The sequence below is a fragment of the Hydractinia symbiolongicarpus genome, chromosome 13, assembly GCF_029227915.1.
Source record: "Hydractinia symbiolongicarpus strain clone_291-10 chromosome 13, HSymV2.1, whole genome shotgun sequence".
In the NCBI taxonomy this organism is placed as follows: domain Eukaryota; kingdom Metazoa; phylum Cnidaria; class Hydrozoa; order Anthoathecata; family Hydractiniidae; genus Hydractinia; species Hydractinia symbiolongicarpus.
The window spans coordinates 6,777,515-6,795,353 of record NC_079887.1 but is presented as its reverse complement, the minus strand read 5'-3'; the positions used below and the strand labels follow the sequence as shown (position 1 = coordinate 6,795,353).

The window sequence follows — 17,839 nt, the reverse complement described above, 5'->3', positions numbered from 1 at the left end:
TTCTGTATCGCGCTAGTAAGCAGGAAATTAATAAACTTATGGTGCATTAGCGAAAAAGCTAGGCAAAAACTACCTCGTACCAAGTACCTGTTGCCCCTTTTAATATCGGGACGGCAAGATATTTGTATCATTTTGGCTTAGTGACTGGATTTTGTACGAACTACCTTTTCTACCGAATTTATATTTTGCCATCTACATTTTTTCGATATTTATTTTTTTTAGCGCGTTGCAACCCAATGACTTCAACAATTAGCACACAGCCATTGGTTTTGGTGTCAGATTTTAGAAAAAAAAAAATAAGAACATATAAACACTATTCCACACAGGTTTTGCAAAAATTTTAGGAGTAAATATTAAGTTTCTAATAGAATAATCAAGTCTTTTTGAATGCCGGAGCAGCTGCTTATTTTAAAATGCGGTGATACTTAAAAAAAATAGATTTAATAATGGATAATTTAAGGAGACATATTTTATCAATATTTTGGGTTCACATTTTAGGTTACTTAGGTGTGGCCTTTACTTAAGGCAAAACTAACTACTTTTGATAAACATCTTTTTTATGTTTTAATCAAATAATCCGAATCCCATATCATCGTCAGATTCCTCTTCAGATTCCTGTTTCTTTTCTTCTTTCTTCTCCTCTTGGGCTGCACCACCGCCAGCAGCTGCTCCACCTGCAGCAGGAGCACCACCACCACCACCACCGGCTGGCATGCTAGCCATTTTTTTGCTGCCTTCTTCGATCAACTAAATATCAAGGAATGTACAAGTAATAATATTATTTTGAAAAGGTTTTCAGCAGAATCAAATCATTGTTGTGTCATCTTACGTTGATCAAAAAAGCAAAATAAATTTAATTATGACACGGTTTTTTAATACAAACACTATTTACCCCCTCCCCCTCCTTAGTAAATACAAAATAGTAAATACAAAATTTCACTGCAGTTTTAAATTAAAAACCTTAAAGTTTTCGTAAAGACTGGGCTTAAAATTCATTTCCAAATGTCATTTATTTGCCGTAGAAAAAGTTGAAATTACAGTGGTATAATAAATATATAACCGGTTAGGGAGCGTTCACATATTACGTAGTCAAGTAGGAGGGAGGGGGGGTCATCGAAATTGCTTTCGCTTGATTATGGGGGAGGGGGAGGGGTCAAGCAGTTTGATGACATAAGCAAATCAAAAAAAATTAACAGCATATTTTATCATGAGTGTGAAAAATATCAGCTAAAGCGTTTGTATTCGCCACATTCTATATCTTGCCTGCAAAATACAAAAGTAAAATATAAAACTGTAAATATTCGTAATAATTTACTGATTTTTTTTTTTTGGGGGGGGGAGGGGGTTAAGTAGATGATGACGTAATTCTGGGAGGGGGACAACTAAATGATTAGAACTGATTACATAGGGGAGGAGTAGAAAATAGGCCAAAAATTGATTACGTAATATGTGAACGCTCCCTTACATATAGCTGTATTTCAATGGCTGGGGACCAACACCATAGTGAAGCTAATAGTAACGTGAAGGCCACCAAATATCACGGGGGAGTAAAAAGGGTTAAGTGTATATCAAGGTATCAAGGAAGCCTCAAACTTTTCTAAGTAAGGCTAAAACTAATAAATTTTGTCATACACTATTTTTAATGGTTTACCTCACTAAGTGATTTTCCTTTAAGCTGTGCGACAAGTGTTGCTGCACGTTCAGCATCATAACCGACACCAACACTTTCGAGGATGTTTTTTATATCAGCTTCACAAGGGGTTTCATTACCACCAAGAACAGCAAGCATGTAAGCGGCCACGTAACGCATGCTAAAAAAGAATATTGAATAGTTACACTAGTTGTTAGCCCTTGGAAAATTAATAAAAACATATCCACTTGTTCTTTGTACCTTAAATATTTCCTGCATAGTTTAGCACCCTGTTTTGGTATTAAATGCACATTTTGAGCTACGCAGGGTCCGCGACTCTACCAGACAACTCCGTACAACATCCAACTACCCAAACAGTGTGCCATCTCTCTAATTTACCTCACATGGCTTGGGTTAACCTAAGGCTATAGCAACATCCACTCAGCAATATTGAATTGCCAAAAAGGAAATCGAATCAGGTCTCCCGCACAGAGTGTGATAGTTATAACCACTAAGCCAGTGTCACCACAGAACTGCCAGATCATGGTTAGTACAGTCTGTTTAGATAATAACGATGGTTTTGACCCTTTTCCATGTGACAGTTGTTTTCATTGTGCTTTAAAAACAATGGGCATGCTCACACTATTTTGTAGGTTCATAAGCAAAAAATAAAAAGGCTATTAACGAAGTTTAAGAAGTCTTTTTTTCTCACGAATTTCAATAATTTTAAACAATATTTTTTATTAATGTGGTCTGTTGTTAATATTTTCTTCCTACAAAAATGTCTTTGCATGTGCAAAAATTCGCAACAGTGGTAAGCGTTTTGGCTCTAGCAGGAAAAAAAGATGCTAGGATTTGGTAACCTTTGGTGACCTTCATGTGAAGTAATAAACCAAGATAACTTTAAATCACTCAGCGCTTCCATCTTTTTACCTGCCACATAGATGCCACAACCAAAAGAGCTTACCATAAAAAATTGATCACTAGGAAAAACACTCTGCTTTTCTATGTTACTGCCCTGCTTTGATGGACACAGCAGCTCAAGTTATTGGAATGAAAGTCTATAGGGGCATACATTACAAACCTCAAGCAAGGTTATAGGTTTGCTGTGCTTGTTTTTATAGTCAACACAGAGAAATAGCAATGTGCATAACTGTCAAAATAATTGAAAAACTTAAAATATTGAAAATCTGCCAAAATAATTGAAAATCATAAAGCAATATGCTTACATTAAGAACTTACTTTAAGTCTGAATGAGACACGAAATCGTGTGCACGCTAGAGGTAAATGTAAAAAAGACGAACGGTACCGTCAGTAAACCTTCGGAAAAGAAACTTGCATGCGGGAGATATTCGTATGGCTCAGTTACTAGTGTCCAGGCTGCTTTAATTTATCTTACTTATTCCTTATGAGAAGTAAGGTAATTTCGTAAAAAAGTTTGAATACACAAGACAAAGTAACTCTCCACCTTAGTGGTTAAAGACTTATTCGGAATACCCGAAAAATGGAATTTGGGTTTCAAGTATTGCCCGAAAATTGAGCATGGAAAGTTTTGTTCCTAATGTCAACTGCAATGCCAACTGCGCCATCGAATTTGTTTGGAACCTTGCCCTATCCTCTCCTCTCATCCCAGCTAGATAACAACTCTTTATATATTTGAAAAAATGCATAAAAAATAACAAAAAACAGTGTTCAACGACTTCGTTATGCAGCCCCTTCCCTTTGACAAATTGCCTAATTTGTTTTTAATAAATTTTAATAGAAATAGATGTATGTGCATATTTTACATGGCTAGCCTCACAGATATCGAGGGATTTACCTTGTCTATTATTTCCAGAAGGGGCCATGGCTTAGATGGAGAGTTGTAGAGTATTTAATGCTCCTTTTGAGCTACACACGGACCCAATTAGTAGGTCCTGTGCTCTACTAGGCAACTCCCTGGCAACATCCAACGGCCCACACAGTGTGCCATCTCCCCAATTTCCCTCACATGGCTTGGGTTAACCCAGGGCTATGGTAACATTTACTTGCCCACGTTAAATCGCCGTCAAGAGGAATCGAACCCGGTTCTCCCGCACAAAGTACGAGAGCTAGCTATAACTACTAATCTACGGCGCCACATAATTGAGGCAAAAATGCTTTTTATGAGGACTAAATTGTCCTGGGTAAAACAAAGTATGAGCAAGGCTAAGTGCAAATATTGTTATATTGACACACTGCAGGCTCTTAAAAAGTCAAATCAACTTTTCCTGAGAGTTCCCAGTTGTCGTTAATGATAAGGCAATCCAAAAAATATGTTTGCTTACCTTATTCAGAGAAACTTTTGCGAGAGAAACTTTCATGAATTTCGCATTTTTTGGCTTTTTTGCGAAACTTTGTCTGGTGAAACTTTCAAAAATGGCCATTCACGGAAGTTTTTTCAGTACAAACTTTCTAAATTGTTGATTCGCGAAAGTTTATCTACTAAAATTTATAAAAAATTTGCTGGTTTTAAAAGTTATTTCGTGTTAAAAGTTATTTCTTCGCCCTCACTTGGCTCGCCCTCCTGATAAAAAAATAGATAACTGGTGCTGGGAACGAGATTGAAATAAACTTAGAAATAAACAAAAGCATTGATGTTCTAAATGTATGTATGGCTTATAACTGAGTTATTGCCGATGAAGACGATGCGTGGAAGCCAGAAAAAGACAAGCCTAGAAATGTGTTTAAACTGTTTTGTGATTTTGACGTTGAACCCAATTTGTAAAGAGAAGTTTACATATCATTAGAAAGAAAATTACATCGTTAAAAAACACTTTTCTATCATAACATAAAAAATTATGAATCGCAAAAATTTATCTCACCAAAAATTTCCAAATTCAGATTTCGCGAAAGTTTATCTTGCGAAAAATTTTTAGTGCTTAGCTCTCGTCATCCCGTGCTTAGCTCTCGTTGAGGTCGGACGTATCTAAAACGCTCCAGTCTTGGCGCGCTAAGTCGAAGAAAAAAAAAAGAAGACTAAAGCTTGAAGAGCTCCTGCTTTGACAGCTAAGTCCTTTTTGATTTATTATATATTGTACTGCCTTCTTTACTTCATTTATATCTTTTCATTTCTTTAATTTGTTGTTTTTTAAGTTTTTAAATTATTGTTTTTGTTAATAAATTGTTTTTATCCCAGTCAGTTTTTTATCCATCTATCATCTAATATGGTAGCTTTGCTGTGTTGTGGGTTCCTGCTGCTCCTTCTGTGTAACATCGTAAGGAAATGGGCTTGCCTCAGATCCTTCAAACATAGTTTTGGAAGAGCACATAACCGTAGAACTTTACTCAGGTAGGAAACCCCACATTTACGCTAAAACTGATTTTTGTGTTCGTTGTATTTTTGAGCAATACAAAACCTTCGTTCAAAAGTAGCTCACCCAACAACAACGAAATGAGTCGACTAGATAGGAGTTTCTTTTCTATCTCTTCACTTGATGCCTGCAATAGAGTTTCTGAAAGCCAACTCACTCTCCAATTAAAATTAATGGCTTTATCAAAACTTAAGCCAAGCAGGCACAAGTATTTCTATTTTTTAATCCTCTTGTCAGGGGACATCTGCCTCAACCCAGGTCCTGTTAAGTATCCCTGTTCTTCATGCTTAAAACCTGTGGCAAAAACACACAAAGCACTTTCTTGTGACAAGTGTGGATTATGGGCTCATAAAAAATGTGAGCGTATTTCTGATAAAAAATATCAACAATTTATGAAGACTCCTGAAGATAAACTGTTTTTCGTTTGCAGTCCCTGTCTTTCTCGTAATTTGCCCTTTGCTAATGAGGAGTCATTTGGTGACGAAATTCCGGACAACATCAATATTACTATTAATGAAAACTTTGATTTTGAGGCAATCAGAAATGGGAAGGGCTTAAAAATGGCCCATCTCAACATTAATGGTCTGTCATCCAAACTAGACTATGTTAAACTTCTGCTACATCAAACAAAACTTGATGTATTCTCCATCTGTGAAACCAAAATTGATGACACCATCACTGACAATGACGTTAAAATTGATGGCTATGTTTGTTATAGGAATGATCGGAATAGACGAGGTGGGGGTGTTCTAATTTTTGTTAATGAAAACTTGGATAGCCACCTTTTGAAACACCTTTACTTCGAAAATGTTGAATCACTATGGGTGAAAGTGTGCCTGAAAAAAACTAAACCTATTTACGTGTGTGGGGTTTACAGGCCACCTGGAGGTAGTGATTTGCAGAGTACCGAAAACCTGTGTACTCATTTTAAACAGTGTTTTAACAAGCTCCCAAAAGAAAAAGAAGTTTTTATCTTGGGAGATTTTAACTGTAACATGCTTTCAAAATATGCTCTTTCCTCCAAAATAAAGGAATTATGCTCCACTCTTTTCCTAAAACAACATATTACGGAGCCAACTCGTGTTACTGAAAATAGTAGCACTCTTATAGACTTGATACTTTCTAACAGTTCTTGTATTTCTAAAACTGGTGTCATGGATTTAAGCATCAGTGATCACAATTTAGTTTATGTGATCAGAAAATTCAAAAGGCCAAAATTTGAACCTAAAACATGCAAGGTTCGTAGCTACAAGAACTTCAGTGAAGAGGCTTTTCTGAAGGACCTCAGGAATTTAGTCATATTTTAATAATTATCACAAGGTAGATAACACTAGGTTGAGGATGGCTAGTGTAAATGTTGGTACTCTGAGAGGTAGAGCAGGTGAAGTAGTTGAAATGTTAGAACGTAGATCTGTTGATATGTGTTGTGTTCAGGAAGTTAGGTGGAGAGGAGCTTCAGTGAGATTTGTGGAAGGTAGGAGGGCAAGGTATAAGCTTTTTTGGATTGGTAATAGTGATGGATATGGAGGAGTTGGCATATTAGTTGCAGAGAAGTGGGTAGAAAAAGTAATAGATGTTATGCGTGTTAATAGTCGTATTATAGTGATAAAGTTTTTGATAGGTAATAGGATTGTCACTTTTCTGTCAGTTTATGCTCCACAGTGTGGACTCAGTGAGGAAGATAAAGATAAGTTTTATGATGAGTTAATAGCAGTCACATCAAAGTTTGGAGACACTGAACTTGTCGTGGTGGGCGGCGACTTTAATGGTCATGTTGGAAAATCATCTGAAGGTTATAGAGGTGTGCATGGAGGCTATGGATTTGGGAGCAGAAATAAGGAAGGGGAGAGATTGCTTGAGTTTGGAATGGCAACGGACATGGTGGTTTGCAACACATCATTCAGTAAGAGACAGAGTAGGCTGATAACATATGAGTCAGGTGGTTGTAAGACACAGATAGATTACTTTTTGGTTAGAAAGTCAGACAAGAAAGTGGTGAAGGACGTGAAAGTTATATCGGGGGAAGAGTGTGTTTCCCAGCATAGGTTGCTGGTTTGTGATATTATCTTGAAGAGTGTCAGAGAAGCCAAGGGAAAGTACAGGCCCCGTCGAAAAGTCTGGAAGCTGAAGGAAGAGATTGTAGCAAGACAATTTAGTGCAAAAGTTCAGCAGTTAGCCTACAATAGTCAATGTGATAGTGACAATGTTGAAAGTACTTGGACTACTTTGAAGAATTGTCTTCTAGAAGCTTCTGATGATACCTGTGGGTGGACGAAAGGACCAGCTAGACATAGACAGACCTGGTGGTGGAATATTGAGGTTGACCAGTGTATAAAGGAAAAGAGGAAACTTTGGAAAGAGTGGAAGTCAGGTGGTAGTAAAAATATTTACTTAGAAGCTAAGCGTCGGGCTCGTACAGCAGTGTATAAGCCAAAATCAGAAGCAGAGAGAAACAGATTTGCAGATGTGTTAAGAAGGGAAGACCAGTGCAATGAGGTATTCAAGATAGCAAAGCAAATGAAGAAGACTAATCAAGATATTGTAGGTGAGAAGTGTATACGTAATGATGAAGGTGTTTTGGCTAGCACAGAGGAGGAGAAAAGGGTAGCTTGGAAGAATCATTATCAGAGGTTGCTTAACACTGAGTTTGATTGCGACGAGGATAATTTGTCTGATGATGATGTCGTAGAAGGGCCAGCCATGCAGATCAAGACAGAATGGGTAGTGGAGGCTATTAGGAAAATGAAGATTGGCAAGGCTGCAGGAGTATCAGGTATTGTTGCAGAGATGGTAAAAGCATCTGGATATATTGAAGTTGAGCTTATTACAAGTCTTGCTAACCAGATTATAAAGGATGGTGCTATTCCGAGTGAGTGGCAGTCGAGTGTAATAGTGAATTGTTTCAAGGGCAAGGGTGATGCATTAGAAAGGGGTAACTATAGAGGTTTGAAGTTGGTTGATCAAGTAATGAAAGTTATTGAAAGAGTGATTGATAAGTTACTTAGAGAAAGAATTGATATAGATAAGATGCAATTTGGTTTTGTTCCAGGGCGTGGCACTACAGATGCAATATTTTTACTCAGACAGCTTCAGGAAAAGTATTTAGGAAAGAGAAAGAATCTCTATTTTGCCTTTGTAGATTTAGAGAAAGCTTTTGATAGAGTGCCACGTAAAGTTATTTGGTGGGCTATGAGAAAATTAGGTGTGGATGAGTGGCTAGTTATGATGGTTCAGTCTATGTACAGCAATGCTAGAAGTCGTGTCAGGATTAACGATTCACTTAGTGATGAATTTAGTGTAAATGTTGGTGTACATCAGGGTTCTGTACTTAGTCCTTTGTTGTTTATTCTAGTCTTAGAAGCGCTGTCGATGGAGTTCAGAACAGGTTGTCCATGGGAGTTATTGTATGCAGATGATTTGGTTCTCATAGCAGAGTCGATGGAAGAATTAGTTGAAAAGTTTGAGAAGTGGAAGAAAGGACTAGAAGAGAAAGGGCTGAAGGTAAACACAGCAAAGTCTAAAGTCATGATAAGTAGCATTGCAGCGAAGTGTGACCTTGTAGTTGGAAAGTGGCCTTGTGGAGTTTGCAGGAAAGGGGTTGGTAGTAACTCAATTTTTTGTCAGACTTGCAAGCATTGGGTACATAAGAAGTGCAGTATTATTAGTGGAAGGTTAAGAGCTGGCATACAGTTTGTATGCAAGCGTTGCAAAGGTGAGATTATAGAGAATGAAGTATTTCCAGCTTTAATGATGTACAACAGTGGCTCGTTAGAGATAGTTAAGAACTTCTGTTACTTAGGTGATATGTTGGGCAGTGAAGGGGGTGTTGGAAGAAGTGTTACTTGCAGGATAGGTTCTGCTTGGAAAAAGTTTAGAGAGTTACTTCCTTTATTGACTAGCAGAGTCCTGTCAATTAAGGTAAAAGGTAGGTTGTATGAGGCCTGTGTAAGAAGTGTTATGTTGTACAGTAGTGAGACATGGGCAGTGAAGCAGGAAGATCTTGACCGTTTAGAAAGGAATGATATGAGAATGGTTAGGTGGATGTGTAATGCCAGTCTGAGAGACAGACAGAGTTCAGATGAGCTAAGAAGCAGGCTAAGTCTCTGTAGAATTAAAGATGTTATCCAGATAAGAAGATTGAATTGGCTGGGGCACTTGGAAAGAATGGAGGAGGATAATTGGGTAAGAAAGTGTAGAGACTTGATAGTTCCTGGGGCAAAGCCCAGAGGCAGACCGAGAAAGACTTGGCAGGAGGTTATAAGGACAGACTTGATAGAGAGGAAGTTGAGTTTAGATCTAACACAGTCTAGATCAGATTGGAAGAGGGTCATTAATATACCCTGTCCAACCCATGATAGCATGGAAAACGGACGTTAAGCCGAGAATGATGATGATGATGATGATGATGATGACCTTGATGAAGCATGTGAGAAACTGAATAAAAATGTTAAAACAGTGGCTGACAAACATGCCCCTTTCAAAACACATAGATTTTCTGGCCGTGTTGAGGCATGGGTCACTGATGAATTAATAATAGCCATCAAAGAAAGAGACTTCTTGAAACGGAAAGCATCAAAAACAAAATCCATCATAGACTGGGAAGCTTTCAAACAAAAAAGGAACCAGGTAAAAGGTCTCAAAAATTGACTTAAAAACGAGTACTATAATGACGTTTTGCAGGACTTTCAAAAACGGCCAAAACAACTTTGGAAAACCCTAAAAAAACTGGTTCCTGATAAGTCAGGCAATACTACCTCGATAAAACGAGTAGTCCAAAACGATGGTACAGAAACTTCTCACCCAAAAGAAATTTCCAACACATTCAATTCATTTTTTGTCAGTGTTGGTACCAAACTAGCCTCTAAATTTTCTTCTGACACTACTAATGTTAATCCACCTGTTAGCGGACACGATTTTCGGTGGGCTCGTATTGAGACCAAAAGTGTCGAAAAAATAATTAGTTCACTAAAACTTAATAAAGCTACAGGCTTGGACGGAATTGGTTCATGACTGCTAAAAGCAGGTTCGTCAGTTTTAAGTATTTATTTATCAAGTCTTTTCAACAAATCTTTATTTACTGGTTATACCTGAATGTTGGAAGACTAAAAGGGTCTCGCCTATTTTTAAAAGTGGCAATAAAACAGATCCTACTAATTATCGGCCTATCTCCATTTTGCCAATTCCTATGAAAATTTTTGAAAAGTTAGTGCATGAGCAAATGTCTCATTTTATTTCTGAGCACAACTTTCTGAATGACAGACAGTCCGGATTTCGAAAACTCTTTTCCACAGAAACTGCAGTAGTCGATGTCTCTGTTTTTATTCTTACTGAGCTCGACCAACATAACTTTGTTTGTGCTGTGCTCATTGACCTTAAAAAAGCTTTTGACACTGTTGATCATAAAATTTTGTTAAAAAAACTATGGTGTTTTGGCATCAGAGATGCTGCCTTTGACTGGTTCGAGTCCTACTTAACAGGTCGAATGCAGCTGACTCTTGTAAACGACACAGGATCAGATCTGCTTCATGAAAACGCTTTTGGGGTGCCGCAGGGATCTGTGTTGGGGCCCCCGCTCTTTCTTTTGTATATCGATGACTTAAAATCTGTCATCAATTCAAACTACCACCATCTATATGCAGATGATACAATAATTATTTCGTCTCATAAAAACTTGGATACCCTTGTCTCCCAGGTCGAGTTAGAACTTTCGCAAGTCGACCTCTGGCTGAATAATAACAAAATGACAATTAATACGGACAAAACTGAAGCAATCTTTTTCGGCAACCACAGCCGTTTAAAAAAAGTTGAGAACAAAACTATCAGCTATATGGGTATTCCTTTGAAGAGGAGCGAAAAAGTTAAATATCTTGGGGTAACATTTGATCAAAAAATGCAATGGGAAAAGCACATTAATGACATAAATAGAAAAATACTAATTAAATATTCTAAAATTAGAACCATTGCATCCTGTTTAACACCTCACACAAAAAACCTTTTAATTAATGCACTTGTCATGCCATATTTCAACTACTGCTCCTCGGCATGGGCTTGTGCCACCCAAGGTAGATTGGGAAAACTAGAAAAACGATTAAAATGTGTCCGTACCTTTCTTGGGAAAGAGAGGAAATATTCAATGAATAATTTACTCATCAAAAACGATGCCATATTAGTTTTCAAAGCCATGAATCACATTGCTCCTGATTACATGCGCTCAAAATTCCTTTTGACAAAAAACTGTCATAATCATCAAACAAGAGGAGCTTCAAAAAACAGGTTCACACTTCCCTTGGTCAACACGGAATTTGGCAAAAAAGCCTTCCCATTTAGAGCTGCAAAAGTGTGGAATAATCTTCCAGACCAAGTGACCTGTGATGGAAGTCTGCTTTCGTTTAAGACTTCCATCTCTAATGTATTTGGCAAATTCTAATGGAGATCACTTTTTAACTTTTTAATTTTTGTTTTTTATTCTTTTTCTTTTCAATTTTCACAGATTATAAATGTTACTATGTTTGATTGAGCTGAGGCAGTCTATGGTTTATCATTTTTTGTTTCTTTTTTGTTCTAGTGGCCCCCAGTGGAAACAATCCACTAACTATAGGTTTTTGTGATTTTCTGGGCTAGCCACTTTAAATATTTATTATTATTATTATTATTATTATTATTATTATTATTATTATTATTATTATTATTATTATTATTATTATTATTATTATTATTATTATTATTATTATTATTATTATTATTATTATTATTATTATTATTAGTTTGTAGGTTCGTGAAGATTTATCCAAAAAATTTTGTGAGTTTTTCCCCCCCCCCTCCCCAAAAAAAAAAAAATTATAAAGTCACAACCATATTTTACTCTTCATTTTACCTTAAGTTGAATAATTTTCATGATTATTTTTTCGAATTTCTTTGATTTATTTTTTTTATAGTTGGTAAAGAATGGCTAGTCTCTGGGATATTGGCAAGTTCAACTAAAGGTTTTACCTTATGCTAGTAAATAAGCCTAAAATAAATTAAAATTGCAAAAAAATATTACATTCACTAAAATAATTCTTCGCAAAATAAATTAAAATTTGTTTTTTTTTTTGCAAAAAAATCTTCGGATTAGCAAAAAGTAAACTTTGTATACAAAATGAATTTTTTCGGCCCTCACAAAATAAGTCTCAATGGAAATTAATCAACTAAGGTACACACATTTTTTTTGTAAAATATGATTTTTTTAAAAAACTAGAAAGTATGACAGTACTCTAGGGCCATCATTTAAAACATCGTGATAAACTAGTCCCACGTTGTTCACCTCGATCATGATTTCAGTGTGATTGGTGTCACTGAAACAGGATTTCAACATGACATTTCAGCTGGTTTGATTTACGCGCATAAAATGCAATTATAAAAATAAAATTACCCAAATGTGTTATTCAAAGCACTCATATAGTCAAACCTGACAAACACTCAGGGGGGATAGAAAAAGTTTTCCACAGTTTAAATCTTACATCATTAGCTGTCCTAGTATAGCTGTCCTAGTATATATATACAGGCCTCATCCGAAATGGCGTGTGATCACACACGCACACGCCCATACACGCCATGTTTAAATGTTCCCGTCCGATCTTTGCGTGCCAAAAAATAACACTAAATACCTCAGACGTGCACTAATCGCACACCAAAATAAATATTCATTTCAATAAAGGTGTCAGGGAATAATTTTTTTCTGACGACAAATAAGTTGTAAATTATTTATTTTTAAGGTCACTTGCGAGTAAAGCTACACATCTTCGAGAGTAGAAGTACAAATAAATGCGAGTAAAATAATTCAGAGTGAGAATACAACGCAATAATTAAACTACTCGCGAGTAAATCTTTAAAAAAGTATATCATGTTACTCGCGAGTTATATTAAAGAAAAACATTTAATTTTTTTTTAATTTAATTGCTCTTTTTAAATTAAAAAAAATTAAAAAATAAATTTTAAAGTTCAACTTTTCTGTTTCTTTAAATGCTTTCGCTTTTTTCGTTATGTGAAATCACTTCCAGCATGTTCTTTAGCAAGCAGAGAGTCAGCATGATATCTAATTATAGTTATGGTGATCAATTGTCACATGCAGAAGGACTTTTTCTTGTGTTGTTTTGAAAATTATACAGAATGTGCGGATGTTGTTTTGGAAGTTATTTATAACGGAGGAGGGTGTTATGACGAAAATTTCTCTTGTTTATTTTATACGATGGCTCTGAGGGGTCACACTTCTGTAAAGTATTTTTTTACTTCTGTTAACTTTTTTTTCACTTCTGCAATTTTTTTTTTAACTTCTGCAATTTTTTTTTTCACTTCTGTAATTTTTTCTTCACTTCTGCAATTTTTTTTTTAACTTCTGCAATTTTTTTTTCACTTCTGTAATTTTTTTTCTCACTTCTGCAATTTTTTTTTTCACTTCTGCAAAAAATTTTTTCCCTTCTGCAATTTTTTTTTTTACTTCTGCAATTTTCTTTTTTCACTTTTGCATTTTTTTTAATTTTCTAACTCACTTTTGGCGTTATTAATCAGTTGTCTAGTATCTCCTTATTCACTACACCGTCATGGAAAGCGTGAAGGATGCTATTAAGGTTTATTTCAATCAAGGACTGACATACCTGGAGATACTAGAATTCCTTCGTATACATCATAACTATAAAATTAGTTTATCGACATTAAAAAGATGGTTTCGTCTTTATGGTATGAGAAAAAGGCCCTTGGCAAGTATTAGAAATCAACACACAGATGTGATGCAGGCTGTGAAGGAGCAACTGGATGGTAGTGGAGCTGAGCTGGGCTATCGTCGCATTCATAGATGTTTAACGTCAAAAGGCATAATCTGCAGACGAGATGATGTTAGGCTAGCAATAAGGTATTTTGATCCAGAGGGAGTAAATAGGAGAAAGAGACGGCGCCTTCGTCGAAGAGCATACCGAGCTCGAGGCCCAAATTATGTCTGGCACATTGATGGCCACGATAAGCTTAAGCCGTATGGTTTTAGCATTCATGGATGTATTGACGGCTTTTCACGCAAAATAATTTGGCTTAAAGTAGGGACCACTAATAAACTGCCTGAAGTTATCGCTGGATACTATTTAGATGCCGTTTTAAATTTGAAAGGACTTCCTTTGACAATTAAAGCAGATGATGGAACTGAACATGCACTCATCGAGCCCGTTCACGTTTACTTGAGATCACTCTCAGGCGCAGACGCTGAGGAATCTTTCAGTATAACAACATCGCCACAGAACCAGAGAATTGAGTCATTTTGGGCCATGTTACAACGGGATCGTATTGGGTGGTGGCGGCATTTTTTCCAGGATTTAGCTGACTCAGACACGCTTTTTACTTCCGATCCAGTTATATTGGACTGTATTCGATATTGTTTTATGCCATTGATTCGAAGTGATTTAAATTCAATTGTTGAGGAATGGAACTCACATTTAATCTCAAAAAGCAATAATGGTGGACCAAGTGGTCGTCCCGATTCTATGTTTTTCCTTCCTCATTTGTTTGACGCAGAGGATTGTTTACAAAACGTGCATCCCCAGGAAGTTAATGAATTCCAATCGGTCACTGAAAATGAGCATTGTGATTTCTCGTACGAGTTTCAGGAGTTTGCAGAGTATTTTATGAATCGCGATGGTATCGCTCAACCACAAAATCCAGAGGAGGCACTACATTTGTATTTTTATCTTATTGAAAAGATTGATGAATTCTCATAATACGCTTGAACAAAATATAAACATTTGTTGTTTTCTTATTGCTTTTTTCAGGTCGAGTTAGAACTTTCGCAAGTCGACCTCTGGCTGAATAATAACAAAATGACAATTAATACGGACAAAACTGAAGCAATCTTTTTCGGCAACCACAGCCGTTTAAAAAAAGTTGAGAACAAAACTATCAACTATATGGGTATTCCTTTGAAGAGGAGCGAAAAAGTTAAATATCTTGGGGTAACATTTGATCAAAAAATGCAATGGGAAAAGCACATTAATGACATAAATAGAAAAATACTAATTAAATATTCTAAAATTAGAACCATTGCATCCTGTTTAACACCTCACACAAAAAACCTTTTAATTAATGCACTTGTCATGCCATATTTCAACTACTGCTCCTCGGCATGGGCTTGTGCCACCCAAGGTAGATTGGGAAAACTAGAAAAACGATTAAAATGTGTCCGTACCTTTCTTGGGAAAGAGAGGAAATATTCAATGAATAATTTACTCATCAAAAACGATGCCATATTAGTTTTCAAAGCCATGAATCACATTGCTCCTGATTACATGCGCTCAAAATTCCTTTTGACAAAAAACTGTCATAATCATCAAACAAGAGGAGCTTCAAAAAACAGGTTCACACTTCCCTTGGTCAACACGGAATTTGGCAAAAAAGCCTTCCCATTTAGAGCTGCAAAAGTGTGGAATAATCTTCCAGACCAAGTGACCTGTGATGGAAGTCTGCTTTCGTTTAAGACTTCCATCTCTAATGTATTTGGCAAATTCTAATGGAGATCACTTTTTAACTTTTTAATTTTTGTTTTTTATTCTTTTTCTTTTCAATTTTCACAGATTATAAATGTTACTATGTTTGATTGAGCTGAGGCAGTCTATGGTTTATCATTTTTTGTTTCTTTTTTGTTCTAGTGGCCCCCAGTGGAAACAATCCACTAACTATAGGTTTTTGTGATTTTCTGGGCTAGCCACTTTAAATATTTATTATTATTATTATTATTATTATTATTATTATTATTATTATTATTATTATTATTATTATTATTATTATTATTATTATTATTATTATTATTATTATTATTATTATTATTATTATTATTAGTTTGTAGGTTCGTGAAGATTTATCCAAAAAATTTTGTGAGTTTTTCCCCCCCCCCTCCCCAAAAAAAAAAAAATTATGAAGTCACAACCATATTTTACTCTTCATTTTACCTTAAGTTGAATAATTTTCATGATTATTTTTTCGAATTTCTTTGATTTATTTTTTTTATAGTTGGTAAAGAATGGCTAGTCTCTGGGATATTGGCAAGTTCAACTAAAGGTTTTACCTTATGCTAGTAAATAAGCCTAAAATAAATTAAAATTGCAAAAAAATATTACATTCACTAAAATAATTCTTCGCAAAATAAATTAAAATTTGTTTTTTTTTTTGCAAAAAAATCTTCGGATTAGCAAAAAGTAAACTTTGTATACAAAATGAATTTTTTCGGCCCTCACAAAATAAGTCTCAATGGAAATTAATCAACTAAGGTACACACATTTTTTTTGTAAAATATGATTTTTTTAAAAAACTAGAAAGTATGACAGTACTCTAGGGCCATCATTTAAAACATCGTGATAAACTAGTCCCACGTTGTTCACCTCGATCATGATTTCAGTGTGATTGGTGTCACTGAAACAGGATTTCAACATGACATTTCAGCTGGTTTGATTTACGCGCATAAAATGCAATTATAAAAATAAAATTACCCAAATGTGTTATTCAAAGCACTCATATAGTCAAACCTGACAAACACTCAGGGGGGATAGAAAAAGTTTTCCACAGTTTAAATCTTACATCATTAGCTGTCCTAGTATAGCTGTCCTAGTATATATATACAGGCCTCATCCGAAATGGCGTGTGATCACACACGCACACGCCCATACACGCCATGTTTAAATGTTCCCGTCCGATCTTTGCGTGCCAAAAAATAACACTAAATACCTCAGACGTGCACTAATCGCACACCAAAATAAATATTCATTTCAATAAAGGTGTCAGGGAATAATTTTTTTCTGACGACAAATAAGTTGTAAATTATTTATTTTTAAGGTCACTTGCGAGTAAAGCTACACATCTTCGAGAGTAGAAGTACAAATAAATGCGAGTAAAATAATTCAGAGTGAGAATACAACGCAATAATTAAACTACTCGCGAGTAAATCTTTAAAAAAGTATATCATGTTACTCGCGAGTTATATTAAAGAAAAACATTTAATTTTTTTTTAATTTAATTGCTCTTTTTAAATTAAAAAAAATTAAAAAATAAATTTTAAAGTTCAACTTTTCTGTTTCTTTAAATGCTTTCGCTTTTTTCGTTATGTGAAATCACTTCCAGCATGTTCTTTAGCAAGCAGAGAGTCAGCATGATATCTAATTATAGTTATGGTGATCAATTGTCACATGCAGAAGGACTTTTTCTTGTGTTGTTTTGAAAATTATACAGAATGTGCGGATGTTGTTTTGGAAGTTATTTATAACGGAGGAGGGTGTTATGACGAAAATTTCTCTTGTTTATTTTATACGATGGCTCTGAGGGGTCACACTTCTGTAAAGTATTTTTTTACTTCTGTTAACTTTTTTTTCACTTCTGCAATTTTTTTTTTAACTTCTGCAATTTTTTTTTTCACTTCTGTAATTTTTTCTTCACTTCTGCAATTTTTTTTTTAACTTCTGCAATTTTTTTTTTCACTTCTGTAATTTTTTTTCTCACTTCTGCAATTTTTTTTTTCACTTCTGCAAAAATTTTTTTCCCTTCTGCAATTTTTTTTTTTACTTCTGCAATTTTCTTTTTTCACTTTTGCATTTTTTTTAATTTTCTAACTCACTTTTGGCGTTATTAATCAGTTGTCTAGTATCTCCTTATTCACTACACCGTCATGGAAAGCGTGAAGGATGCTATTAAGGTTTATTTCAATCAAGGACTGACATACCTGGAGATACTAGAATTCCTTCGTATACATCATAACTATAAAATTAGTTTATCGACATTAAAAAGATGGTTTCGTCTTTATGGTATGAGAAAAAGGCCCTTGGCAAGTATTAGAAATCAACACACAGATGTGATGCAGGCTGTGAAGGAGCAA

General features: G+C 35.3%; 1 protein-coding gene across 2 annotated transcripts; it reads right to left on the bottom strand.

Moving 5' to 3' along the window:
- Positions 1-539: 539 nt before the first annotated feature.
- Positions 540-3,030, bottom strand: LOC130623364 (60S acidic ribosomal protein P2-like). Of its 2 annotated transcripts, none has more exons than XM_057438839.1 (3): positions 2,873-3,030; positions 1,652-1,811; positions 540-747 (listed from the first exon to the last, which is right to left on the bottom strand). In XM_057438839.1, exons 2-3 carry the CDS (start codon positions 1,808-1,810, stop codon positions 565-567), a joined length of 342 nt encoding a protein of 113 aa, XP_057294822.1. In that variant the 5' UTR covers position 1,811; positions 2,873-3,030; the 3' UTR covers positions 540-564. The 2 variants fall into 2 exon arrangements, with proteins under 2 accessions (XP_057294822.1, XP_057294823.1); XM_057438840.1 differs by having other exon boundaries at positions 2,860-2,993.
- Positions 3,031-17,839: the final 14,809 nt, after the last annotated feature.